Source organism: Amblyraja radiata, chromosome 19, assembly GCF_010909765.2.
Source record: "Amblyraja radiata isolate CabotCenter1 chromosome 19, sAmbRad1.1.pri, whole genome shotgun sequence".
Classification (NCBI taxonomy): domain Eukaryota; kingdom Metazoa; phylum Chordata; class Chondrichthyes; order Rajiformes; family Rajidae; genus Amblyraja; species Amblyraja radiata.
The window spans coordinates 35,176,643-35,197,549 of record NC_045974.1 but is presented as its reverse complement, the minus strand read 5'-3'; the positions used below and the strand labels follow the sequence as shown (position 1 = coordinate 35,197,549).

Below are 20,907 nucleotides of genomic sequence, written 5' to 3'. Positions count from 1 at the left end.
TAGATAATGGCAGAACCTTGTTTTTAAATCAGGATTTAATTTACTTTAAAGATACAGTGCGGAAACAGGCTCTTCGGCCCACCGAGTCAGCACTGAACAGCGATCCCAGCACATTAACACTATCCTACACACACTAGGGGCAACTTACACTTGTACCAAGCCAATTAAACTACAAACCTGTACGTCTTTGGAATGTGGAAGGAAACCGAAGATTTCGGAGAAAACCCACGAGGTCAAGGGGGGAAAGTACAGGATCAAACCTGGGTCTACTGGCACTGTACCCAGCACTGGCACAGCAACTCTACCGCTGCGCCACCGTGCCGCCCTCATTTTTCCTGATTTATCCTACTGCATAAAATCCTATTATGCACTGTAAATATTCAGAACAAATCAGCAACTACATATAGCTACACCATTACAAAGTAAACCATTGTTCACAGCAAATGTAATAGGATGCAGAAAAGGTTCACATTTCCCTCTAGTGACAGTGCTTAACGAGATGAATAATGAAACTAAAATATTCTGTTGCATTTCTTTATAAATAGTGGCAAATAAAATACTTCAAATGTATCACCATTCAATCCTTCATAAAAGCAGCAATACAAGGTCTGGATGATAAAATATAAATTGTTCTCAACAATCAGATAATTTCATTTTAATTACCCCACTTTAGCATTAACATCAACTCAACAGATCTAATTGTCTGTTTAATTAATCAATCTTATCTAAAATGTTAAGTACGTTTTTATGTTAACATGGAATGACACATGTAATTCATACGTAATTAATGGAGACAAGTGGATTAAATCACAGTCCAAATGAAGTATTTTGCAAGAATCATTATTAAATCAATGGTGCAGTTCTGAGCCTGGGCACGTCGATTCACAATGTCGACCTTTTGTTTCTGTAAGAGCAATATTGTAGAGACATGGCAAGAAATACAACTTTGAACACTGACATTAAATACATTTGCCAACATCAGTCCTAAGTGAACGCAATGAAACCAAACATGCAGGTTAAATACCACCTGCAGATTATACCCAGGCAAGCGTTTGGCATTGTGGACTAAAATAAATTTGTTCTATAGACATCTCGTCTATTAGAAAATATAACTTTAAGCAACAAATAAATTACAATTAAAAATATGCGCAACATCTTTCCAATTCTGCCACCTGCCCAACAATTAGGGTTTCATCTTTAACAGAAAGCTTTTTACAACTAGACAGAAAAACTATATGCTAAAAGCACCTATTCATTGAAAACTACAGAGTGCACAATATGAAAGCAAGGTTCCCTAAATCTAATTATCTCTACCACAATATTATTCTATTTATTTTAATCATTATGCTTCAATTATCATCAATCTTCTATTCCTACCCCATAAAAATGAATTTGCCAACCAACAGAAAGTCAACTAAAATCAAAGAAACAGGAAGTCACCAATCACTTTAACTGGCTAATCCACTCTGATATGTTTGTCTGTGGCTTCGTTCACTGTACTAAAGAGACCTAATTCATGCTTGAAAAATAGCACCCTATCTTATGTCTCTGCATATTGCAATCCTCGAGACTCAAGACTGAATTCAACAACTTCAGGTAACTTGCTTTCTGTTTGTATCAGAACGGGCCACTTCTGATGTAATTTATCCATCTGTAATGTTGACTAATTTTCTAAATGGCCCGATCTGTTGGGTATTCCTACAGTTCTGCATTTCACAGTTTTCATATTTCATTTGTCTACTTCTTTCTGTCTATATTTTCTATCAGTCAGTCAGCTTCAAACCTTGGCCTCACCCTACCAGAGATATCCCCATTGTTTTACCCATTCCTCCTGCACCCGCTTTGCTAAATCAACACTCATTTGTTTTCTCTTTCCCAGTTCTCAGAGGGCATTTAACCTGATACACTGATTTTGTTTTAATTTCTACAGATGCTGCCAGACCTGCTCAGTGTTTCGAGAATATTCTGCTTTTATATTGGTCCTTTATCTCATTGCTGTGTGGGGGGATTTGGTGTCTCCCAATTGTCGACTGCATCGCTCAAAAATAACTATAACCCCAGATGGATGTGGAGTAATTCACATGGTGTGAGATGTTGCGTTTTGGGACATTAAACAAGGGCAGGACCCACACAGTGAATGGTAGGCTTCTGGGTAGTGTTGTAGAGCAGAGGGATCTAGGAGTGCAGGTGCCTGGTTCCTTGAAAGTCGAGTCACAGGTAGATAAGGTGGTCAAAAAGACTTTTGGCATTTTGGCCTTCATCAGTCAGAGTATTGAGTATAGCAGTTGGGATGTCATGTTGCAGTTGCATAAGACGTTGGTGAGACTGCATTTAGAATATTGTGTTCGGTTCTGGGCACTATGTTATAGGAAAGATATTGTCAAGCTTGAAAGGGTCCAGAAAAGATTTACGAGGATGTTGCCTACAGGGTGTGAGTTAAGGGGGAGGTTGAGTCGGCTGGGTCTGTATTCCATGGAGCGCAGGAGGATGAGTGGTGACCATATAGAGGTGTACAAAATCATGAGAGGAATAGATCAGGTAGATGCACATAGTCACTTACCCAGAAAAAGTGAATCGAGGACCAGACGACATAGGTTCAAGGGAAAAGATTTAATAGGAATCTGAAGGGTAACTTTTTCCACAACTTTGTGTATGGAACAAGCTGCCAGAGGAGGTATTTGTGGCTGGGACTATCCCATCATTTAAGAGACAGGTAGACAGGTACATGGATAGGACAGTTTTGGAGGGATATGGACGGCAAGTGGGACTAGTGTAGCTGCTACATTGTTGGCCGAAGGGGCTGTTTCCACACTGTATCACCTATGACTCTAAACTGAGAACACAAAATTCAATCAGTGAAAGATCTTTAATCCTTGACTCAAAACAGCTAGTCAATTAAAGTTTTAAACATTATTAAGATTGTAATGAGGGGCACTCCACAGAGCAAAATTGTGCATTGTGTGCTACTGCTACTGTGCAAGTTAGTTCTCATCAGCAACCAACATCTCAACAGGGGCCAGGCAATTACCATCTCCATCGTGGGAGAGTCGAATCACTGGTGTGACATTAACAATGCTGAGTCAGGTACAAGCTTTCAGGCTTTTGAATTAGCCTGCACAATCCTAATCCTCTCAAGAAAGGAACACCACAGATCAGCTCTTGCACTACCATGGGCTTTTTTTTCTCTTATTGCCTTTTTCAAAGTCGTGTTATTTTTTTTGCAGTATTTTTTCCTTTTTACGTGCAGAATGTTATGTGAAATTTATACATCACTTATGTCTTTATATATTCATCTACATCTAAGTACTTGTAAAAGATGCTGTTAAAAGCCAGACTATTCTTGTATCGCTACGTCACTGTGCCTTTGTATCTGACAATAAACTCAAATTGATTTGGGTCCACCACACTAACATCCTGATTTCATCATTATTGAGAAATATAACTTGACAAGCAACATCAATATTTTGGCTACAGGGACAGAACGCAAAGTGGGTATCCCTTGGTGCACAACTTATCTCTTGACACCCAAGAGCCTTTCCATCATACGCCACCCCTAAGAATGAGTGCAGTCCCAGTGCAGTCCCAACAATGCTAAAGTTGCTTCACATAATTTAGGATAACAAGGGATGTTTCATTGACTTCCCATTAACCATTTTAAGTGTTACTTTCACGATTTCTCTCTATACCGCGGACGGGGCTGTGTCCGCGGGCGGCGGCGACCACCACAACGAGCCAGGAGCCGCTGAGTGCAGCCGGGGCCAGGAGTTACTAAGTGCGACAGGAGCCGGGGACGGGAGCCTCTGAGTGAGTCCAGAGTCGGGTCCTGGCGCCGGTGAGTGTGGTCTGAGTCAGAAGCTGCTGAGCCCACACACACACCCCCTCCCACACCCCATTCCCGCCCTTCAGTAAATCATCACTAAACATAAACAGTCCACTGAGATCATACACAAAAGTCGCCAGGTTTTGGTGCCAGTTTCAAAGTCCAAGGAAATTAAATTAAACAGCAATGATTTCTTGCAGAATGCTGTTTAATAAAAATCACTTTCAATTACATTTCAATGACATCCCCATTAGGTCCAATGGGCTGGATCACTCTAGCTGGTGATGCTTTAGAGAACTGCTGGCTAACGGTATTGGATTTTACATAAACATTTTTTTCTCCCAGTTTTCTTATGCTTCAGGGAAAAAAAACATTGCCATAAAAAGGTATTAGAAAAATTACATCAGGTCAAACGTAAATCCAGCAAAACTATTTATAAATGTTTTGTGCGTATATTGTTATTTATTTTAATTGGAGGTTAAAATGATTGAACATTACTTAAAACTATCAGTGTCCAACTTTAAAACATACTTTCTAAGGATGCGCTCTCTCCCCCGATGCTATTTGCATTAGCCATAGAACCACTTGCTGAGAGTATTAGGTCCCACCCAGGCATATATGGATACAATACTAAACACACTATGAACAACATTTCCCTTTATGCAGATGATGTACTGTTATACAATTCTAACCCCCGAACCAGTATCCCAAATTTACTATCCATTATAGACCAATTCGGCACCTTCTCTGGCTACAGAATTAATTGGAATAAAAGCAAATTTATGCCATTAAACTAACAAGACATCACCCGGCTCCAACAATTCCCCTTTAGAATTGTTACTGACAAATTCAGATATCTCGGAGTTTACGTTACCAGGAAACATTACCATCTGTTCAAAACAAATTTCCGTACATTAATCACAAAACTCCATACATATTCAATTTTGGAAAACATTGCTTATTTCCTTCCTCAGCAGACTAAATGCCGTAAAGATGATCTTTCTCCTGCAGCTTTTATATCTATTCCAGACAATACAGATATATCTTCCCAAATCTTTCTTCAATAAAATCGATTCCATTGTTACTAATTTCATTTGGGACTACAAAAGCCACCGAATACATAAACGACACCTGTGCAAATCCAAAGAGAATGGAGGACTAGCCTTATCCAATTTCCTCTTTTACTGATGGGCAACGAATATTAAAACCATAATTTTCTGGTTGGATGATTCGCACCAACAGGCCAACTGGCTAAAAATGGAAAGAGAAGATTGCTTGCCTTTCTTCATAGGCTCGATTGTCCTGCCTCCTTTACCCCTGAATAAGTCAATGTATGAGCATAACCCTATAAATACATGGTACTATTCGTATCTGGAAACAATTGAAGCTCAGTCTTAAATTGAGAGACATGTCTCTCCTTCTTCCTATTGCAAACAATCCCTCTTTTAAACCCTCTACTTTAGATGGTGTTTTCACCCAATGGAAGAACAAGGGAATCAACACTGTAGGAGACCTTTATTGGAAGGGGACCCTTTCCTCCTTCCAAGAGTTGCGGGAGAAATACGATCTAAACACTAATAATTTTTTCAGATACCTCCAGGTTAGGAGGTGAGAACATACAGGCAAGAGAACACTACTGCAAGTCCAGATGGACTCGATGAGTGTTTGAATAGACATGCAGATACAGAGAAGTTGATATCCTACATTTACAATGTCCTTCAAAACATCAACACCGCATCATCTGAGGTTTACAGGCGTGCATGGGAGGATGAGATGGGTCAACAAATCTCCAATGATATATAGGATGAAAGCTTACAATACATCCATTATTGCTCCTTAAATGCCAGGCACTGCCAGATACAGTTCAAAGTGCTGCACAGGCTATACTACTCAAAAACCAAACTGAGCAAGATTTTCCCCAGTGTTTCCCCTCTTTGCGATAAATGTCAGTCTCGAGAAGCCACTTTAAATCACAGTTTTGTATTGTGTACAAAAATAGAACGGTTTTAGACAGAAGTACTCAGCGTTATCTCCAAAACACTGAAAATCCCATTAGAGCCAGACCCAAAATTGATAATACGGTGAATATCAGAGGCGCGTAGCAAATTAACGGCCTTTCAACGATGCTTTCTCGATTATGGTCTATTATCAGTAAATTTAATTTACTTAAATTCTGGAAAAAGACTACAGTCCCTCCAGTGAAGATGTGGATTACAGAAATGATGGACAAACTACATCTGAGAGAATTAGGTTTGTCTTGAATGATAAACCGTGACATTAAAAAAAATTATGGTTTCCTTTTATTGAATTTCTTGAACACAATATTGAACACAAATTCGAAATTAATCAGAGGGCTGGGTGAGCGGGCTTATGGGTGGTTTGGCAGATATATCTCCTCTATTTTCTTCTTTCTTTCTTTTCACCTTCTCCTCTTCTTAATTTAATGTTCTGTTTGGAAAATGTTAAAATCGAAGCTGTTCACAAAGCTGTAAAAATGTCACGTTGTTGTACAATTGCTGCCAATAAAATATTTTTAAAATATATATATATATATATCTATATTACTAAAACTCTGTTCTTGACCGGTTTTGGCGATCTGTGCTGCGATTTGCGAGAGAACGCCGCCACCTACTGCCGTCATTTTTGGCCACCTCGCTCAGAGCCCCCCTCCGCCATATGTGTGCTGAGGATTTTTCCCGTCGATTAAATATGACAGAGATATTAATGTTTTTACAAAATTCCCCATTCTCTCTGCTGCCCCCGCTGGAGGCAGAGGAAGGGACTATAAAACCAGGAAGTGGTGTGCCTCAATTAGTCTCTGCAAGCTGGAGCTCTGTCAATTAGTCTCTGTCACTCTGAATGACACTGAACAAATGTCTACTGCACTGTGAGTACCCTTAATTTGGTTTAAAAATGAAAATATAGTTAGTTTGAAGTAAAAAAGCACTGCCTGCAAATGGTTGTTTGGGTTGAATTAAAAAGGCACTCTCTCCCTTTCTCTCTCTCTCTCCCCCTCCTCTCCCCCCCCCCCCCCCCTCTCCTCCCGCCCCCCCTCTCCTCTCCCCCCCTCTCCTCTCTCCCCCTCTTCCCCCCTCTCCTCTCCTCCCCCCCCTCTCCTCACCCCTCTCCTCTCCCCCTCCCCCCTCTCCTCTCCCCCCCTCCCCCCTCTCTCTCTCCCCCCTCTTTTTCCTCCCATCCATCCCCTCCCCCACCGTCCCTCCCCTAAGTCCCCCTCCCCTCCACACACCCCTACCCCCTTCCCTCCACCCTCCCTCCCCTCTCCCCACCGCTCCCCCCTCCCCTCATCTCACCCCCCTCTCAGCTCCCCCTCTCCCCCCTCTCAGCACCCTCTCTCCCCCTCACTCTCACCCTCTCTCTCTCCTCCCCTCCTCCCCCACCTTTCCCCCCTCACCCACCCTGCCTCTTACCCTCCTCTCCTCTCCACCCCCTATCCCTCTTGCCCCTCCCTCTGTGTCTCTGTCTCTCTCTCTGCCCCTTCTCTCTCTGCCCTCACTCTCTACCCCCGCCCGCCCCCCCCCCTCTCTAGATGTGACTGCAAGTTGGGGGCTATGCGTCAGTAGATAGGGTGGTTATGGGGTAAAAGGAGCAAATTAATAATATTAATATAATATCAAGTGTGAGTGCAATTAGCGTGAGTGCGGGGGGGGGGTGGGGGATAGTTAGTGTGTGACGCTGCATGCCGACTCCCCCCCCCCCCCCCCCCCCCTCCTACAACCACACGTTGGGGGAACAGACCCAACGTGTCTGCACTTGGTCTAATATATTACTAAAACTCTGTTCTTGACCGGTTTCGGCTTTCTGTGCTGCGGTTTCCGAGAGTACGCCGCCACCTACGGCCGTCATTTTTGGCCACCTCGCTCAGAGCCCCCCTCCGCCGCCTGTGTACCGAGGATTTTTCCGTCTCTGAAAATTGACAGATATATTAATGTTTTTACAACATTCCCTATTCTCTCTGCTGCCCCTGCTGGAGGGAGGGGGAGCGACTATAAAACCAGGAAGTGGTGTGCCTCAATCAGTCTCTGCAAGTGGTGTGCCTCAATCAGTCTCTGCAAGTGGTGTGCCTCAATCAGAGCTTTGAATGACACTGACAAATGTCTACAGCACTGTGAGTACCCTTAATTTGGTTTGAAAATGAAAATATGGTTAGAGGTAAAAAAGCACTGCCTGCAAATAGTTGTTTGGGTTTGGGTTGAAGTAAAAAGGCACTCTCTCTCCTACCCCCCCCCCCCCCCCTCTCCCCCCCCCCCCCCTCCCCACCCCCCCCTCTCCTCTCCTCTCCCCACTCTCCTCTTTCCCCCCCTCTCTTCTTTCTCCCCCCCTCTCTCCCTATCCTCTCACCCCCCTCTCCTCTCCCCCTCCCTCTCCCCCCCTCCCTCATCCCCCCCCTCCCTCATCCCCCCCCCCCCCTCCTCTCTCTCTCCCCCTCCTCCCCTCCATTAGCGTGAGTGCAGGAGGGGGGGGGGGGGGGGGGTAGTTAGTGTGTGACGCTGCATGCCACCTCCTCCCCACAACCACACGTTGGGGGAACAGACCCAACGGGTCTGCACTTGGTTATATATATATATATATATATATATATATATATATATATATATATATATATATATATATATATATATATATATATATATATATATATTTAATTTAAAGATGTCTCAATTGCAGCGCATAACCATATTAATGAGTTGCATCTTTTGGAGCACTGGCCTGGAAATGATGCATTTCACATTACTGAAATTACTGAAAATAAAATAAATCACAAAGCAACCTTTGGTATTCCCGGATGCTCTACAAGGATCCAAAAATAATTTCAAGATGCCATTTATGTTTGTGTTGGCGGAACTGCATAGTGAACACAAATAGCAAAGGCGATATTTTACTTTATTGCATGCACAAAATTATGAATTTTATTATTATAATAAACTCAGGATTTCACATCAATATCAACTGATATCAAAAAGCTTTTCACTGTACATGTGGCAATAAACTAAACTGAACTGAAACAAATCTGCAATCGTTATCAGGGTATTGATAGAGCTCCTGTAAGCTTCTAAATTATCCATCTGTAACAGCACCAAACGTGGTGAATCAACAGTTGCTTTATTCAGGTGTTACATGTAAGTTTGGTCCACAAACACAATTGTTATTGCTGCTGTAGCTGAACGAGGGTGTTGTCTCGAGCTCAGCTACCTGTCGACTGGGTTGATCTCAAGGTGAGATACACTTATGTAGCAGTACACTCCCCTTAACCCATGACATCACGTGTCAGCCCTCATAACAACTGACGAGGGTTCGACCATAAGTGGACTATCAGCTGATGCCACAGCCCCCCCCCCCCCCCCCCCCCCAGAACCGGAGGAAGGAATAGAACGTGCTAACCTTCTACAAGAAGGTTCGCAAACATGGCCGAGGGCGGTTCCTGCTGTGGGTTGGAGGCGGTGGGTCGGGATGGTGGGGCCCACGCGCGCAGTCTATGCTTCGGCTGTGGGCCATCCCGGCCGTATGCCGATGGGTGCGAGGGGACCAATGCAAAAGCCGTCGGATGGACGAGACACAGTTGCATCTCCTCGACCAGCAGGGGATCGTGTCCTGAGAAATACGGCAACCAGCTGGGAGACATCGGCAACAATGCAAAATAAATAAATAAATAAATAAATAAATAAATAGATATGCTGATTGCTAAACCCAGTGTGGTGATACAGTGTAAAAAAGTGAAAAGAAACAAAACAAACTACAGTGAGCAAATAAGTGCAAACTGGTAGGAAAGTTCAAATTGTCCAGTGTCCATGGTGCAGGATGGGAAGCTGTGCTGGAAAACTAGAGGTTGCAGTGACAGCCTCTGACCTGAAGGTGGTGCTGGTGCCGGCGGTCAGTCTGCAGGGACGGCGTCCGGCCAGAAGGCGGCGGTGTGGACTGCGATCAGGTTGCAGTTACGGCAGCCGACCTGCAGGTGACGCTGTTAACGGCCATCAGGGAAGGTTGAGCGTCTTTTCAGGCCGGCTGCGTCGGCCATTTTTGCAGTCACTGCGGCGGCCATGTGGCAGTAGGCCGTGGCGATCATCTTGGCGGCCGGCTGAGGTGGCCAACCTAAGTAATTCGCGGATGTGTGCGGGGCGGCCGGCATTGCCGTACTGCTGCTGGTAGGGACTCCACCCACCATTGCCGTTGGACACCGGCTGTGCTGCCGCGCCATTGGCGGAGGCTGGAAGCAGCCGGGGAATCCGTCGTGGGACCGCCAATTCTCGACTGGCCGAGGCTCCACCCCGATGCTGGGCCGGATGGGCAGCCAGCGCCCATGGATCTTCGGGGTCCACGCCGGTGAGGAGCAGAAGGAAGTCTTTGGGCCCGTCCTATCAGGTGGCTAGGCCTTGAGCAGCGGCTGGCGGGGTAAAGGGCGGGACCACTCTCTCACCACTCCCGGAGCCGTTGGGCAGGCGTCGGTGATGCTGGGGGCTGCAACACTCCCAGCTCCTGCAGCAGCTGATGGGGGAATGGCGGCTGGTGGGGGAGCGACAGCAGCCGCGGCCTCTCAACTCCAATGGGCAGCAGCTGGTGGGGAACAGCGGCAGCCGCGGTCTCTCAGCCCTGGTGGTCGGCTCCGGGCAAGTCATGCAGGAGAGCCTGGTAACCGTCACACAAGACCCGGGCTGAGCTCCTTGACCTGGGCAGCTTGTGGCATACCTTACGGTAGGGCCGGGTTGGCGGCAGCGTCGTTCTGCAGGGCTGGGCTGTCGGCTGCAGACATCAGGTCACCCGCGGATGCGTGTGTCGGGAGAAATCCAAAATCCCAATTTGAATCGTCGGGGTCACCAAAGTAGCAGCACCAAACGTGATGAATAAACAGTTGCTTTTTTCAGGTGTTACATGCAAGTTCGGTCCACTAACATAATTGTCATTGCTGCTGTAGCTAAGCGAGAGTGTTGTCTCCATCTCAGCTACCTGTCGACTGGGTTGATCTCAAGGTGAGATATGCTTATGTTGCAGGACACTCCCCTTAACTCATGATGCCATGTGTCAGCCCTCGTAACCACTGACGAGGGTTCGACCATAAGTGGTCTATCTAACAGCCGACGCCACACATCCACCAATGTGGGAAGACAGCTCAGTCTGAAGAATGGTCTGACCCGAAACGTAACCTATTCTTTTTCTCCAGAGATGCTGCCTGACCCGCTGAGTTACTCCAGCATTTTGTGTCTATCTTCTCTTACTGAGGAGAAAATCTTTTTGTCTATCTTCTCTTACTGAGGAGACAATCTGGCAACCGTGCAACAATCTTAAAGTTCATGAGCTTGATACCAAAATCACACCAACAATATCTTGTATTGTCTTACGTCAACGCACTGAAACATGCCACTGGGTGGATTCCACTTTGGGGGGGGGGGAGAGGGAGGAGAGGGGGGGGGGGAGAGGGGGGGGGGGGAGAGAGGGGGGGGAGGGAAGGGGGGGAGAGAGGGGGGGGAGAGAGGGGGAGTGGGGATATATAGATATATAGATATATAGATATATAGATATATAGATATATAGATATATATATATATATATATATATTGCAGGAGGCTTTTTTGAGGTGAGGAAAATGATCGATGAGGATAGGCCAGTGAAAATTGTCTACATAGAATTTAGTAAGGTATTTGATAAAGTCTCCCATGGTAGGTTAATTCATAAGATTACGATGCACAAGATTAACAGTCACTTGGTCGTACGGATTCAGAACTGGCTTAGTGATAGAAGACAGAGGGTTATGGTTGAAGGACAATATTCAGGCTGGTCTCTAACCAGTGGATTTCCACAGGGATCTGTACAGGGGCCTCTGCTGTTTGTGATATAAATCAAATGGACGTAAACGCAGACGGATTGGTTAGTAGATTTGCAGTTCACAAGATTTCTGGGGTCACAGACTGTGAAGAAAGCTGTCAAGATATACAGAGGATATCGATTAGGGACAGAAATGGGGAGATAATTGGCAGATGGAGTTTAATCCGAGCAAGTGTGAGGTCAAGGGGAAAACATACAATTAATGGCATGACCCTTAACAGCATTGATGTACTGAGGAATCTTGGGGTCCAAGTCCATAACTTCCTGAAAGTGACAACTGACAAGATGGAATGGTTAAGAAAGCATATTGCACGCTTGCTTTCATAGGTTGGGGCATTGAGTCAGCACACGTCTCCCTTAAGTCAGGAAGTCATGAAGCAACTTTGTAGGACTTTGCTCAGGCCGCATTTGGAGTATTACATACAGTTCTAGTACAGGAAGGATATGGAAGATTTGGCAAGGATGCAGGGGAGGTTCACCAGAATTATGCCATGTTTAGGCGGTATTAGCTACAGGAAGAGGATGCACAGATTGGATTGTTTTCTCTGGAATGTGGAGATTGAGGGGAGACCTGATAGAAGTATATAAAAACGAGAGACATAGATAGAACAAACAAGTAGACCATTTTTCCTAGATTGAAAAAGTATAAAACTAAAGGGCTTAGCTTTAAGGTGAGAGGTGCAGTTTAAAGGAGATGCTTGGGGCAACTTTTAATTTTACATAGAGGATTGTGAGCACCTGGAACATGCTGTCACAGATGGTGGTTGAGGCATTTATGATAGTGGCATTGATGAGACTTTTGATTGGCAAATAGGCAAAACAGGGAATGGAAGGATATAGGTTTTGTGCAAGTAGATACAGTATGAGATTGTCTTGGCATCATGTTGGGCATAGACATTGTGGGCCAAAGGGCATGTTCTAGTGCTGTACTGTTCTATGGTTCTATGTTCAATGTTGTTATGTTATAAATTCTAACAACATAATTCAATTAATAACTGGTCTTAATGGATAATAGATTCAAGATAAAACCTTGCAAGGGGGAAATGGTGACAATTAACATCTTGAAGAAAATTAAATACAGTTATTTCAGTTTTAAACATCAATAAATATGATGTAGTTTCAGAAATTGCAATTTCAACTGTCTTCAACCATTTTACTAATGCCTATTACATTAATATCTTGTTATTATCATGTATGAAGGTAAATACAACTTTATTTTTCACAAAGGGCGGCAGTGGCATAGCATTAGAGCTGCTGCCTTACAGCTCCAGGGTGTTGTCTGTATGGAGTTTATACGTTTTCCCGATGACCACGTAGGTTTCCTCCAGGTGCTCCGGTTACTCCCCACATCCCAAAGACATACAGGTTTGTAGGTAATTGGCGTTGGTAAAATTATAAATTGGCCCTAGTCTTACAGTGTGGAAACACACACCTCGACCCAACATGTCCCATCTACATTAGTGCCACCTGCATGCGTTTGACCCATATCCCTCTAAACCTGTCCTATCCATGCACCTGTTTCTTAAACATTGCAATAGTACCTGCCTCAACTACCTCCTCCGGTAGCTCGTTCCATATACCCATCACCCTTTGTATGAAAAGTTACTCCTCAAGTTCCTATTAAGTCTTTTCCCTCTCACTTTTAGCCTATGTCCTCTGGTTCTTGATTCCCCTACTCTGAACAAGAGACTCTTTGAGTCTACCCAATCTATTCCTCTTATGATTTTGTCCCTGGTGTGCAGGATAGTGTTAGTGTCCGGGTTAATCGTTCATCAGCGTGGACTCGGTGGCCCGAGGGGGCCGTCTCTGCACCGTATCTCTAAGTCTAATAACATGAACTCTTAATTTTTTTCTTTTTATTTATAGATTTGTAGAGCAAATGGATTTTACTTAAGTAACACCATATTATACCGCTATGGACTATCAGTACATACATACAATTATTGTTTATAGTGCTGCATTTCACACAAAAAAACACATGTACCATTCAATTATCAAAACCGCCATTACAGTATATGCATTTGGCAACAGTGGTCTTGAATCATTATGTGAACATTAGCAGAACATCTACCATCAACCTGCAGGAGACTCAAAATTGCACAAAAGCTTAACAATCCTAGGGAGCCTAGCAGCGTTCTATAAATGTAATGATTAATAGCCTGCTGCCCAGTGACAAGATCATCTTTCTCAGAATTAAATTCCGCTTTATAAAGCCAAATTTTCTGAGATTACATCCAGCAATCGTTGTATACAAATCACTGATGAACCTGGAAACCATCTCTTCATTATGCAGACAACCCATTGATCATTTTCAGTTATTGATGCCCACGGCACTTAGCTAATCAATATCTTTTTTTTTAAATCAAGCAAAGTTTATTCTCAAATAATTCTATTAACCATACATGAAAATATTTGTACCTCTTGTTACCGCAAAAGTGTTGATTTCAATTATAACAAATGGCTAAAGTGCTGTGTATAAGGAATCATGTATATTTTATGATATTTTAGTATAATGGTTTTAATCATGAAATTAATGCTTTTAACACACGGCATGACAATTCCACAACAGTTTTTCCGTGATCACCAATTCCTGCCTGCAGATCTTTTATCCTGAGCATGAGATTCATTAAAAACAGTCATTAATGAAATTGCTTTGCTGCAAATCCCTACTGCCGTTGGAAGTCATAACACAGCTGTATTTAAGGGGAAGCCAGATAAGCATGTGAAGGAGAGCAAAACAGAAGGTGATGCTGATAAAAGTCAGATGAAGATTAACACACGGAAAGAAAAGTTAGGCTAAATGTCTACAGACTTGACAAACTTGGCCAATGCACGCGATGGATAAAAACTCAAGAAACATGCAAGTTCAGGGGATGTGCGTTTCAATGTGTTCGAGGAATTTAAGAAAACATGTTTACAACGATTGTGCCCTTAATGATCCCAGAAAGCCAAACAAAATTAGAATCAACAATACATTGAAAGTAGATTCATAGAGGAAGTTCTGCAGCCCCAGGCAGGACTATCGGATGGTATGTTGTCACCCTGATGCCAGTGTCCAGGAGTGCAGCTGGAAATCATTGTGCACGTTGGCACAAATGACAAAGGATAAGTGGAGGAAGGAACTGCAGATGCTGGTTTAAACCGAAGATAGACACAGAATGCTGGAGTAATTCAGCGGGACAGGCATCATCTCTGGAGAGAAGGAATGGGTGATGTTTCGAATCGAGACCCTTCTTCAGACTAGTGTGAAGAAGGGTCTTGACCCGAAACGTCACCATTCCTTCTCCCCAGAGATGCTGCCTGTCCCGCTGAATTACTCCAGCATTTTGTGTCTATCTTTGGCAAAGGAAAAGGTTCTGTAGAGTGAACGTAGGGAGTTGGGCACAAAGGACCTCGGAGGTAATATTCTTTAGATTAGCACTGGTGCCAACTGCTGGGGAGGGTAGGTATAGGAGGACAGGACAGATGAATGCACGGCTGAGGAGTAGGTGCAGGGTGCAAAAATTCAGAATTTTGAACCAGTCGGCTCTCCGCAGGGACAGAGGTGATGTAGTACAGTGATGGGCCTCAGGAGGACCAACATCCTTGCAGGAAGATTTGCACCTGCTACTCATGAGGGTTTAAACCAGAGTGCCAGAAAAATGCAAACCAGAGTAGAATGTCAGAAAATATGAGGACTGATGGGATAGTGGTTAGGACCTGCAAGTCTCGAAGGAAAGGCAGCCAGGAAGATGTAAATGAATACAGTGATCTAATAGGTTGGTGGATTGATTTCAAGACACGGATCATCAACACATCAATGAGTTCAGTGCATTCTCCGCTCATTTTGAACGGAAAGTCTGCGAATGATGTCAGCTGCACCGACAGCCCCGGGAGGACCTGTAACCATGGTCACCGTCGCATGGATCAATCGGCTTTCCCGATAGTGTTAAAGTTAATATAGTTTCCTTATCAATCACTGGAGATCTGGTCTCAATGAAGTGCACACTTTTCCTAAATAAAATTTACATTTTCCACCTTAAGTACTGGAAATCACTGACAATACCCACTGACTACAGTATTTAAAAATAATGTTTACTGAAATCATTTATAATCTTGTGAGTGTCGAATCTATGGCTAATGGTACTGTTTCAGCTGGTTAAATCACCTACAGTGGCATAAGTGTGGATTATATTTGTAATTGCCTGGGGGAGAATGGGATGTAATGTTAAAATTGTACAAGGCATTGGTGAGACCAATTCTGGAGTATGGTGTACAATTTTGGTCGCCTAATTATAGGAAGGATGTCAACAAAATAGAGAGAGTACAGAGGAGATTTACTAGAATGTTGCCTGGGTTTCAGCAACTAAGTTACAGAGAAAGGTTGAACAAGTTAGGTCTTTATTCTTTGGAGCGCAGAAGTTTAAGGGGGGGGACTTGATAGAGGTCTTTAAAATGAGAGAGGGATTGACAGAGTTGACGTGGATAAGCTTTTCCCATTGAGAGTAGGGAAGATTCAAACAAGGGGACACGACTTGAGAATTAAGGGACAGAAGTTTAGGGGTAGTACGAGGGGGAACTTCTTTACTCAGAGAGTGGTAGCTGTGTGGAATGAGCTTCCAGTGGAAGTGGTGGAGGCAGGTTCGATTTTATCATTTAAAAATAAATTGGATAGGTATATGGATGGGAAAGGAATGGAGGGTTATGGTCTGAGTGCAGGTAGATGGGACTAGGGGAGAATAAGTGTTCGGCACGGACTTGTAGGGCAGAGGTGGCCTGTTTCTGTACTGTAATTGTTATATGGTTATATGGAGAAACACGTTTACATTTTGGGAACCCCCCTCATCCACCAGCAATGTAAGCTCAGTTATCTGTTCATCCACACAATTCTGACTTCATGACCGTGCAGTCAGAACACATTCTGCACCAATTTATTAAATTATAGCATCTCCACCAAGTCAAAAAAAAAGTTTTTTTGCATGTGACTGTAAATAGAAAGCTACATCATTGATTTGTAAAACAGCGGATACCTCCAGGGGAAAAAAATAAAGCAATATTCAACATATCAAGCCAGACACTGGAAATACACAAGAACGTTTCATCAATACAACTTTTATGAATTAATAACATTGCTTACAATTCAATTTATTAACATCAGAAATGTAATTTGAAAATTTAGGGTTGGGAACCAGGATGTGGAAACCAATTGGATAACATTTTCCTAAAGTCTTGCCCGGAAAAAACACCAGGCAAGATCATCATAAATAGCTCATTCTTGCACTGCAAAATTTCACAACATGCTAAGAATGCAGCTGTAACTAAATGCAATATGATTGTCCATGGAAAACAAGGTATTAGGCTAAAGTCTGCAAAAAGAGGAAATTGTAAACTTTGAGAAGACCTTCAATAAGACCTTTGATTATAGCAACAGTTATAGGTCTAATACACTGTTGTGGTTAAGGTTTTGATATTGCACAGAAAGTGGAGAGTAGGAATAAGTGGGTCTTTGTCGGGAAGAAGGCCAGGATAGAGATGTTGCCTTCCAGCACCAGAGACCAGGGTTCGATCCTGTCTATGGATGGTTTCTGTACAGAGTTTTACACTCTCCCCGTGACCTGCGTGGGGTTTCACCAGGGCCTCCAGTTTCCTCCTACACTCCAAAGACATTCAGGTTTGTAGGTTAATTGGCTTGGTAAAATTATAAATTGTCCTTAGCTTGTGTAGGATAGTGTTAGCATGTGGGGATTGTTGGTTGGTGTGGACTCGTTGGGCCGAAGGGTCTGTTTTCACGCTGTATCTCTAAAACTAAAAACTAAAACTACTAAAAGACTGCTTTGGTGCTGAGGCATGGCCTGCTTGGGTTTAAAACCAATGTCAATGATTTGATGAGCGATCTGTGTGTAATGTATCCAAGTTTGTTCTTGATAAAAAAAACTGTACAGCAATGTGAGTCATGAAAGAGGATGCAAAGGCACTTTGGTGATATAGGTGCGCTTGGCAAATGGGCAAGGATATTGCAGAATTAATATTACATGGGAAAATGCAAAATTATACACTTTCATTTTTGCTATCACAAGATTGAAAGATGCATAAATATAATTGAAAGGTAATGTGCGAATGCAACAAACATTCTATGAAGGCAAACGTTAAGTTGGACTTTATAGTAAGAGGATTTAGTACCAAAATAAACACCTCTATGCTAAATTATATCTTGTGTAAAAGTCTGATTCCCCTCAACTAAGGAAGATGTACGTGTGATAAAGGGAGTGCAAAGGTTTAATTGGGACAAGGGATTGTCACAAAAGGAGAGAAAATAGTATCAAGATATATGATCGATATATGATTCAGGAAAGTCTGAAGAAGTGTCTCGACCCGAAACATCACCCATTCCTTCACTCCAGAGATGCTGCCTGTCCCGCTGAGTTACTCCAGCTTTTTGTGTGATGATCAGCTATGATCAGTCATTATCTTACTAAGGAGTGGAACAGGAGGCAGGTATATACAGCATGAAAGGGTTGAGCACTCTTCCACAAAACAAAACAGTGGATGTTAGACCAACTAATATCCACGATTAGTAGACATTTCCCAGCTGTTCCACCTTCAATCTATTTTGCCCATACATTGCTTCAAAAAATATTTGCTGTAAGAGATTCCTGCCACGAGCTGAAAACGACTGTTGCTTTACATTGGGCTAACAAAGACTTCCATACCTCCCTGACAGCTGTGCAGAATTCACTCTGCAGCACCCTCTGTAAGGACTGCAACTTGTGGATTGGCACCGCTCCACTTTCCTGGAGTTTCTCCAGCAATTCGATGGCTCGAGCCACATCTGAAAAGAGAAACGCCAGAAGTTGTAACAAAAAGATTTTACTCATTCACGCGAGGAGTACTGAAATTCTTTATTTTGCTTTCCGATAACTAAGTATCAAGGCTCCTCTGTGCGTAAGCACATCAGATGCACAGAGGCCCTGGAAAAAGAATTGCAGACTTTGCAGAATTCCCAATTTTCCTCAGATTTCAATTAAATTGCAACGTGTGATGCACACAAGACGGAACTGACTGTCCAATTACTAAGTGCAAGTTTTCTCACAGTTATTTTTTCTTGGCTGCCACCTTTATGGTGATTGAAGTGAATGAAGAAATATTCAGCCAAATGTAGCAATGCTTAGTGCGAGCCTGGTGTCACAGGCAGATTGTAAGGCCATACCTTCCATTTTAGTTTTATGTGACAAAGCATAGCTTTCCAATTATCTGGTACAATGCACCAAATTAAAATTTTACAGTCTCTCTCAACATTGACCTAAACTCACAAGTGCTGAATTATTTATCTGGCAACATAACCAATAAAACAGTGAAATGGGTAGAATTGTAGCTTTATTGATAATGCACAACACATTACCCCTCAGAGGAACATTGCTGACCATTCTCACACTTCCACAAACCAATAAATCATTTTTACATGAATGAATCTTGTTAGGGACTTGCATTCTGAATCGTGAAGGCTGCGATCTGCGAGTGAATATTTCAAATCATGCTGATTAATGTTTTCAAGTTCATCGAACAATGTCTCAGATTAGTGTCATTTCCAAATATTTCAAGACATCAATTATTTCTCTTTAAACTTAATTTTCCATTGAATACCATCATTAAATAAGGCATTGATACCAGAGTTCTTGATGCTCTGGTATACCCGGCTTTTGCAAAACAATTGTTTTTTGCAGCATAATAGCAGGTTGTCAAAAATTACAATGTTAAATAATGTTTTACAACAAAAATACAGGAATCAAGAGTCTGAATTCTAGCATTGGTCCTGCTGGTTGTGATGCAAATGTTTCTATTAACAATTCATTTAAAGAAGGCTGTGATTGTCACAGATTATAATGACAGTCCAACTATTTACATATTATTTCACTGACCGAATCAACATTACTAGCATATGGTTCTTATGGTGAACATTATATGTCCACAGCCAGTCATGTGCTACACAAGTTGTATGTTTTTTTACATTTTGTTATTTGTATTTTGTTAATTCGTCATTGCTTCAGCATTTCTTCTGAATGGTTTTCCAGTGAACATTGGCTCAGGCTTTGCCACACAGAGGACCATGAACACAGCAGGCCATTGTGGCAAGGAAGAGATATCGCAGCAATCATGAGTCACGAGTTATTGGTTGATTTGTAATGAGCCATTATTAGTTTCACTAAAATAGGATTCTCCAGGGATCTTTCAGACTTTTGTGGTGAGATTTTGGAATTGGATGTAAAAAATCCCATGAGAATTTGGAAAGGAAAACCTGAAATTTAAGCAAACTGCAAAGTATGACTGCATTTCGTACATTGGCAGAAATACACTTTGTTTTTATTATGGACAGTGCATAACTAAAAGTTGATGGTAATCCAACATCATTTAATAAGCGGAAGGTTGTATAGGTATATGTGAATGATTGGATGATTGCTTTAATGTTTGAGGAGCATTCGATGGCTCTGGGTCTGTACTCGCTGGAGTTTAGAAGGTTACGGGTAAAATCTCATTGAAACCTATAGAATAATGAAAGGACGAAATAGAGTAGATGTGGAGAGTATATTTCCAGTTGTGGGAGAGTCGAGAACCAGAGGGCACAGCCTCACATTAAAAGGATTAGAAAGGAGATGAGGAGGAATTTATTTTATTCTGTGGAATTCATTGTCAGAGATGGCAGTGGAGGACAAGTCATTGGGTATTTTTGAACCGGAGATTGATTAGCAAAAGTGTCAAAGGTCAGGGAGAGAAAGCAGGACAATGGGATTGAGGGGGAAAAGTAGATTAGCCACGATCGAATAGTGGAGCAGAGTTGATGGGCCGAATGGCCAAATTCTGCTCCGGTCCTATGGCTTCAGGTTGATATTTAGGTACAGCGGTCAGCCAATGAATTGTGAGCCTTTGCAACTTTGTCTTTTTTTCTAAATTACATTCGAATTTTTAACGCTGTTTTAGTTTAGTTTAGAGATACAACACGGAAGCAAGCTCTATGGCCCACCGAGTGCGTGCCGACCAGTGATCCCTGCACATTAACACTATCATACACATACAGCACCCGGGACAATTTACACTTTTACCAAGTATACAAACCCAAGCCAATTAACCTTCAAATCTGTACGTCTTTGGAGTACGGGAGGAAACTGAAGATCTCGGAGAAAACCCACGCAGTCACAGGGAGTGCCTACAAACTCCGTACAGACAGCACCCGTAGTCGGAATCGAACCGCCGCCTCTAGTGCTGCAAGCGCTGCAAGG

At 42.9% G+C, this 20,907-nt stretch overlaps 1 protein-coding gene across 3 annotated transcripts in view; it reads right to left on the bottom strand.

The window, feature by feature from the left end:
• Positions 1 to 20,907, bottom strand: part of lin7a (lin-7 homolog A, crumbs cell polarity complex component) — a 72,391-nt gene that overhangs the window by 38,337 nt on the left and 13,147 nt on the right. For all 3 annotated transcript variants that reach the window (XM_033038216.1, XM_033038218.1, XM_033038217.1), the window contains exon 2: positions 18,346 to 18,464. In XM_033038216.1, the coding sequence (XP_032894107.1) occupies positions 18,346 to 18,464 (119 nt within the window). The remainder of the gene's footprint in view (positions 1 to 18,345; positions 18,465 to 20,907) is intronic.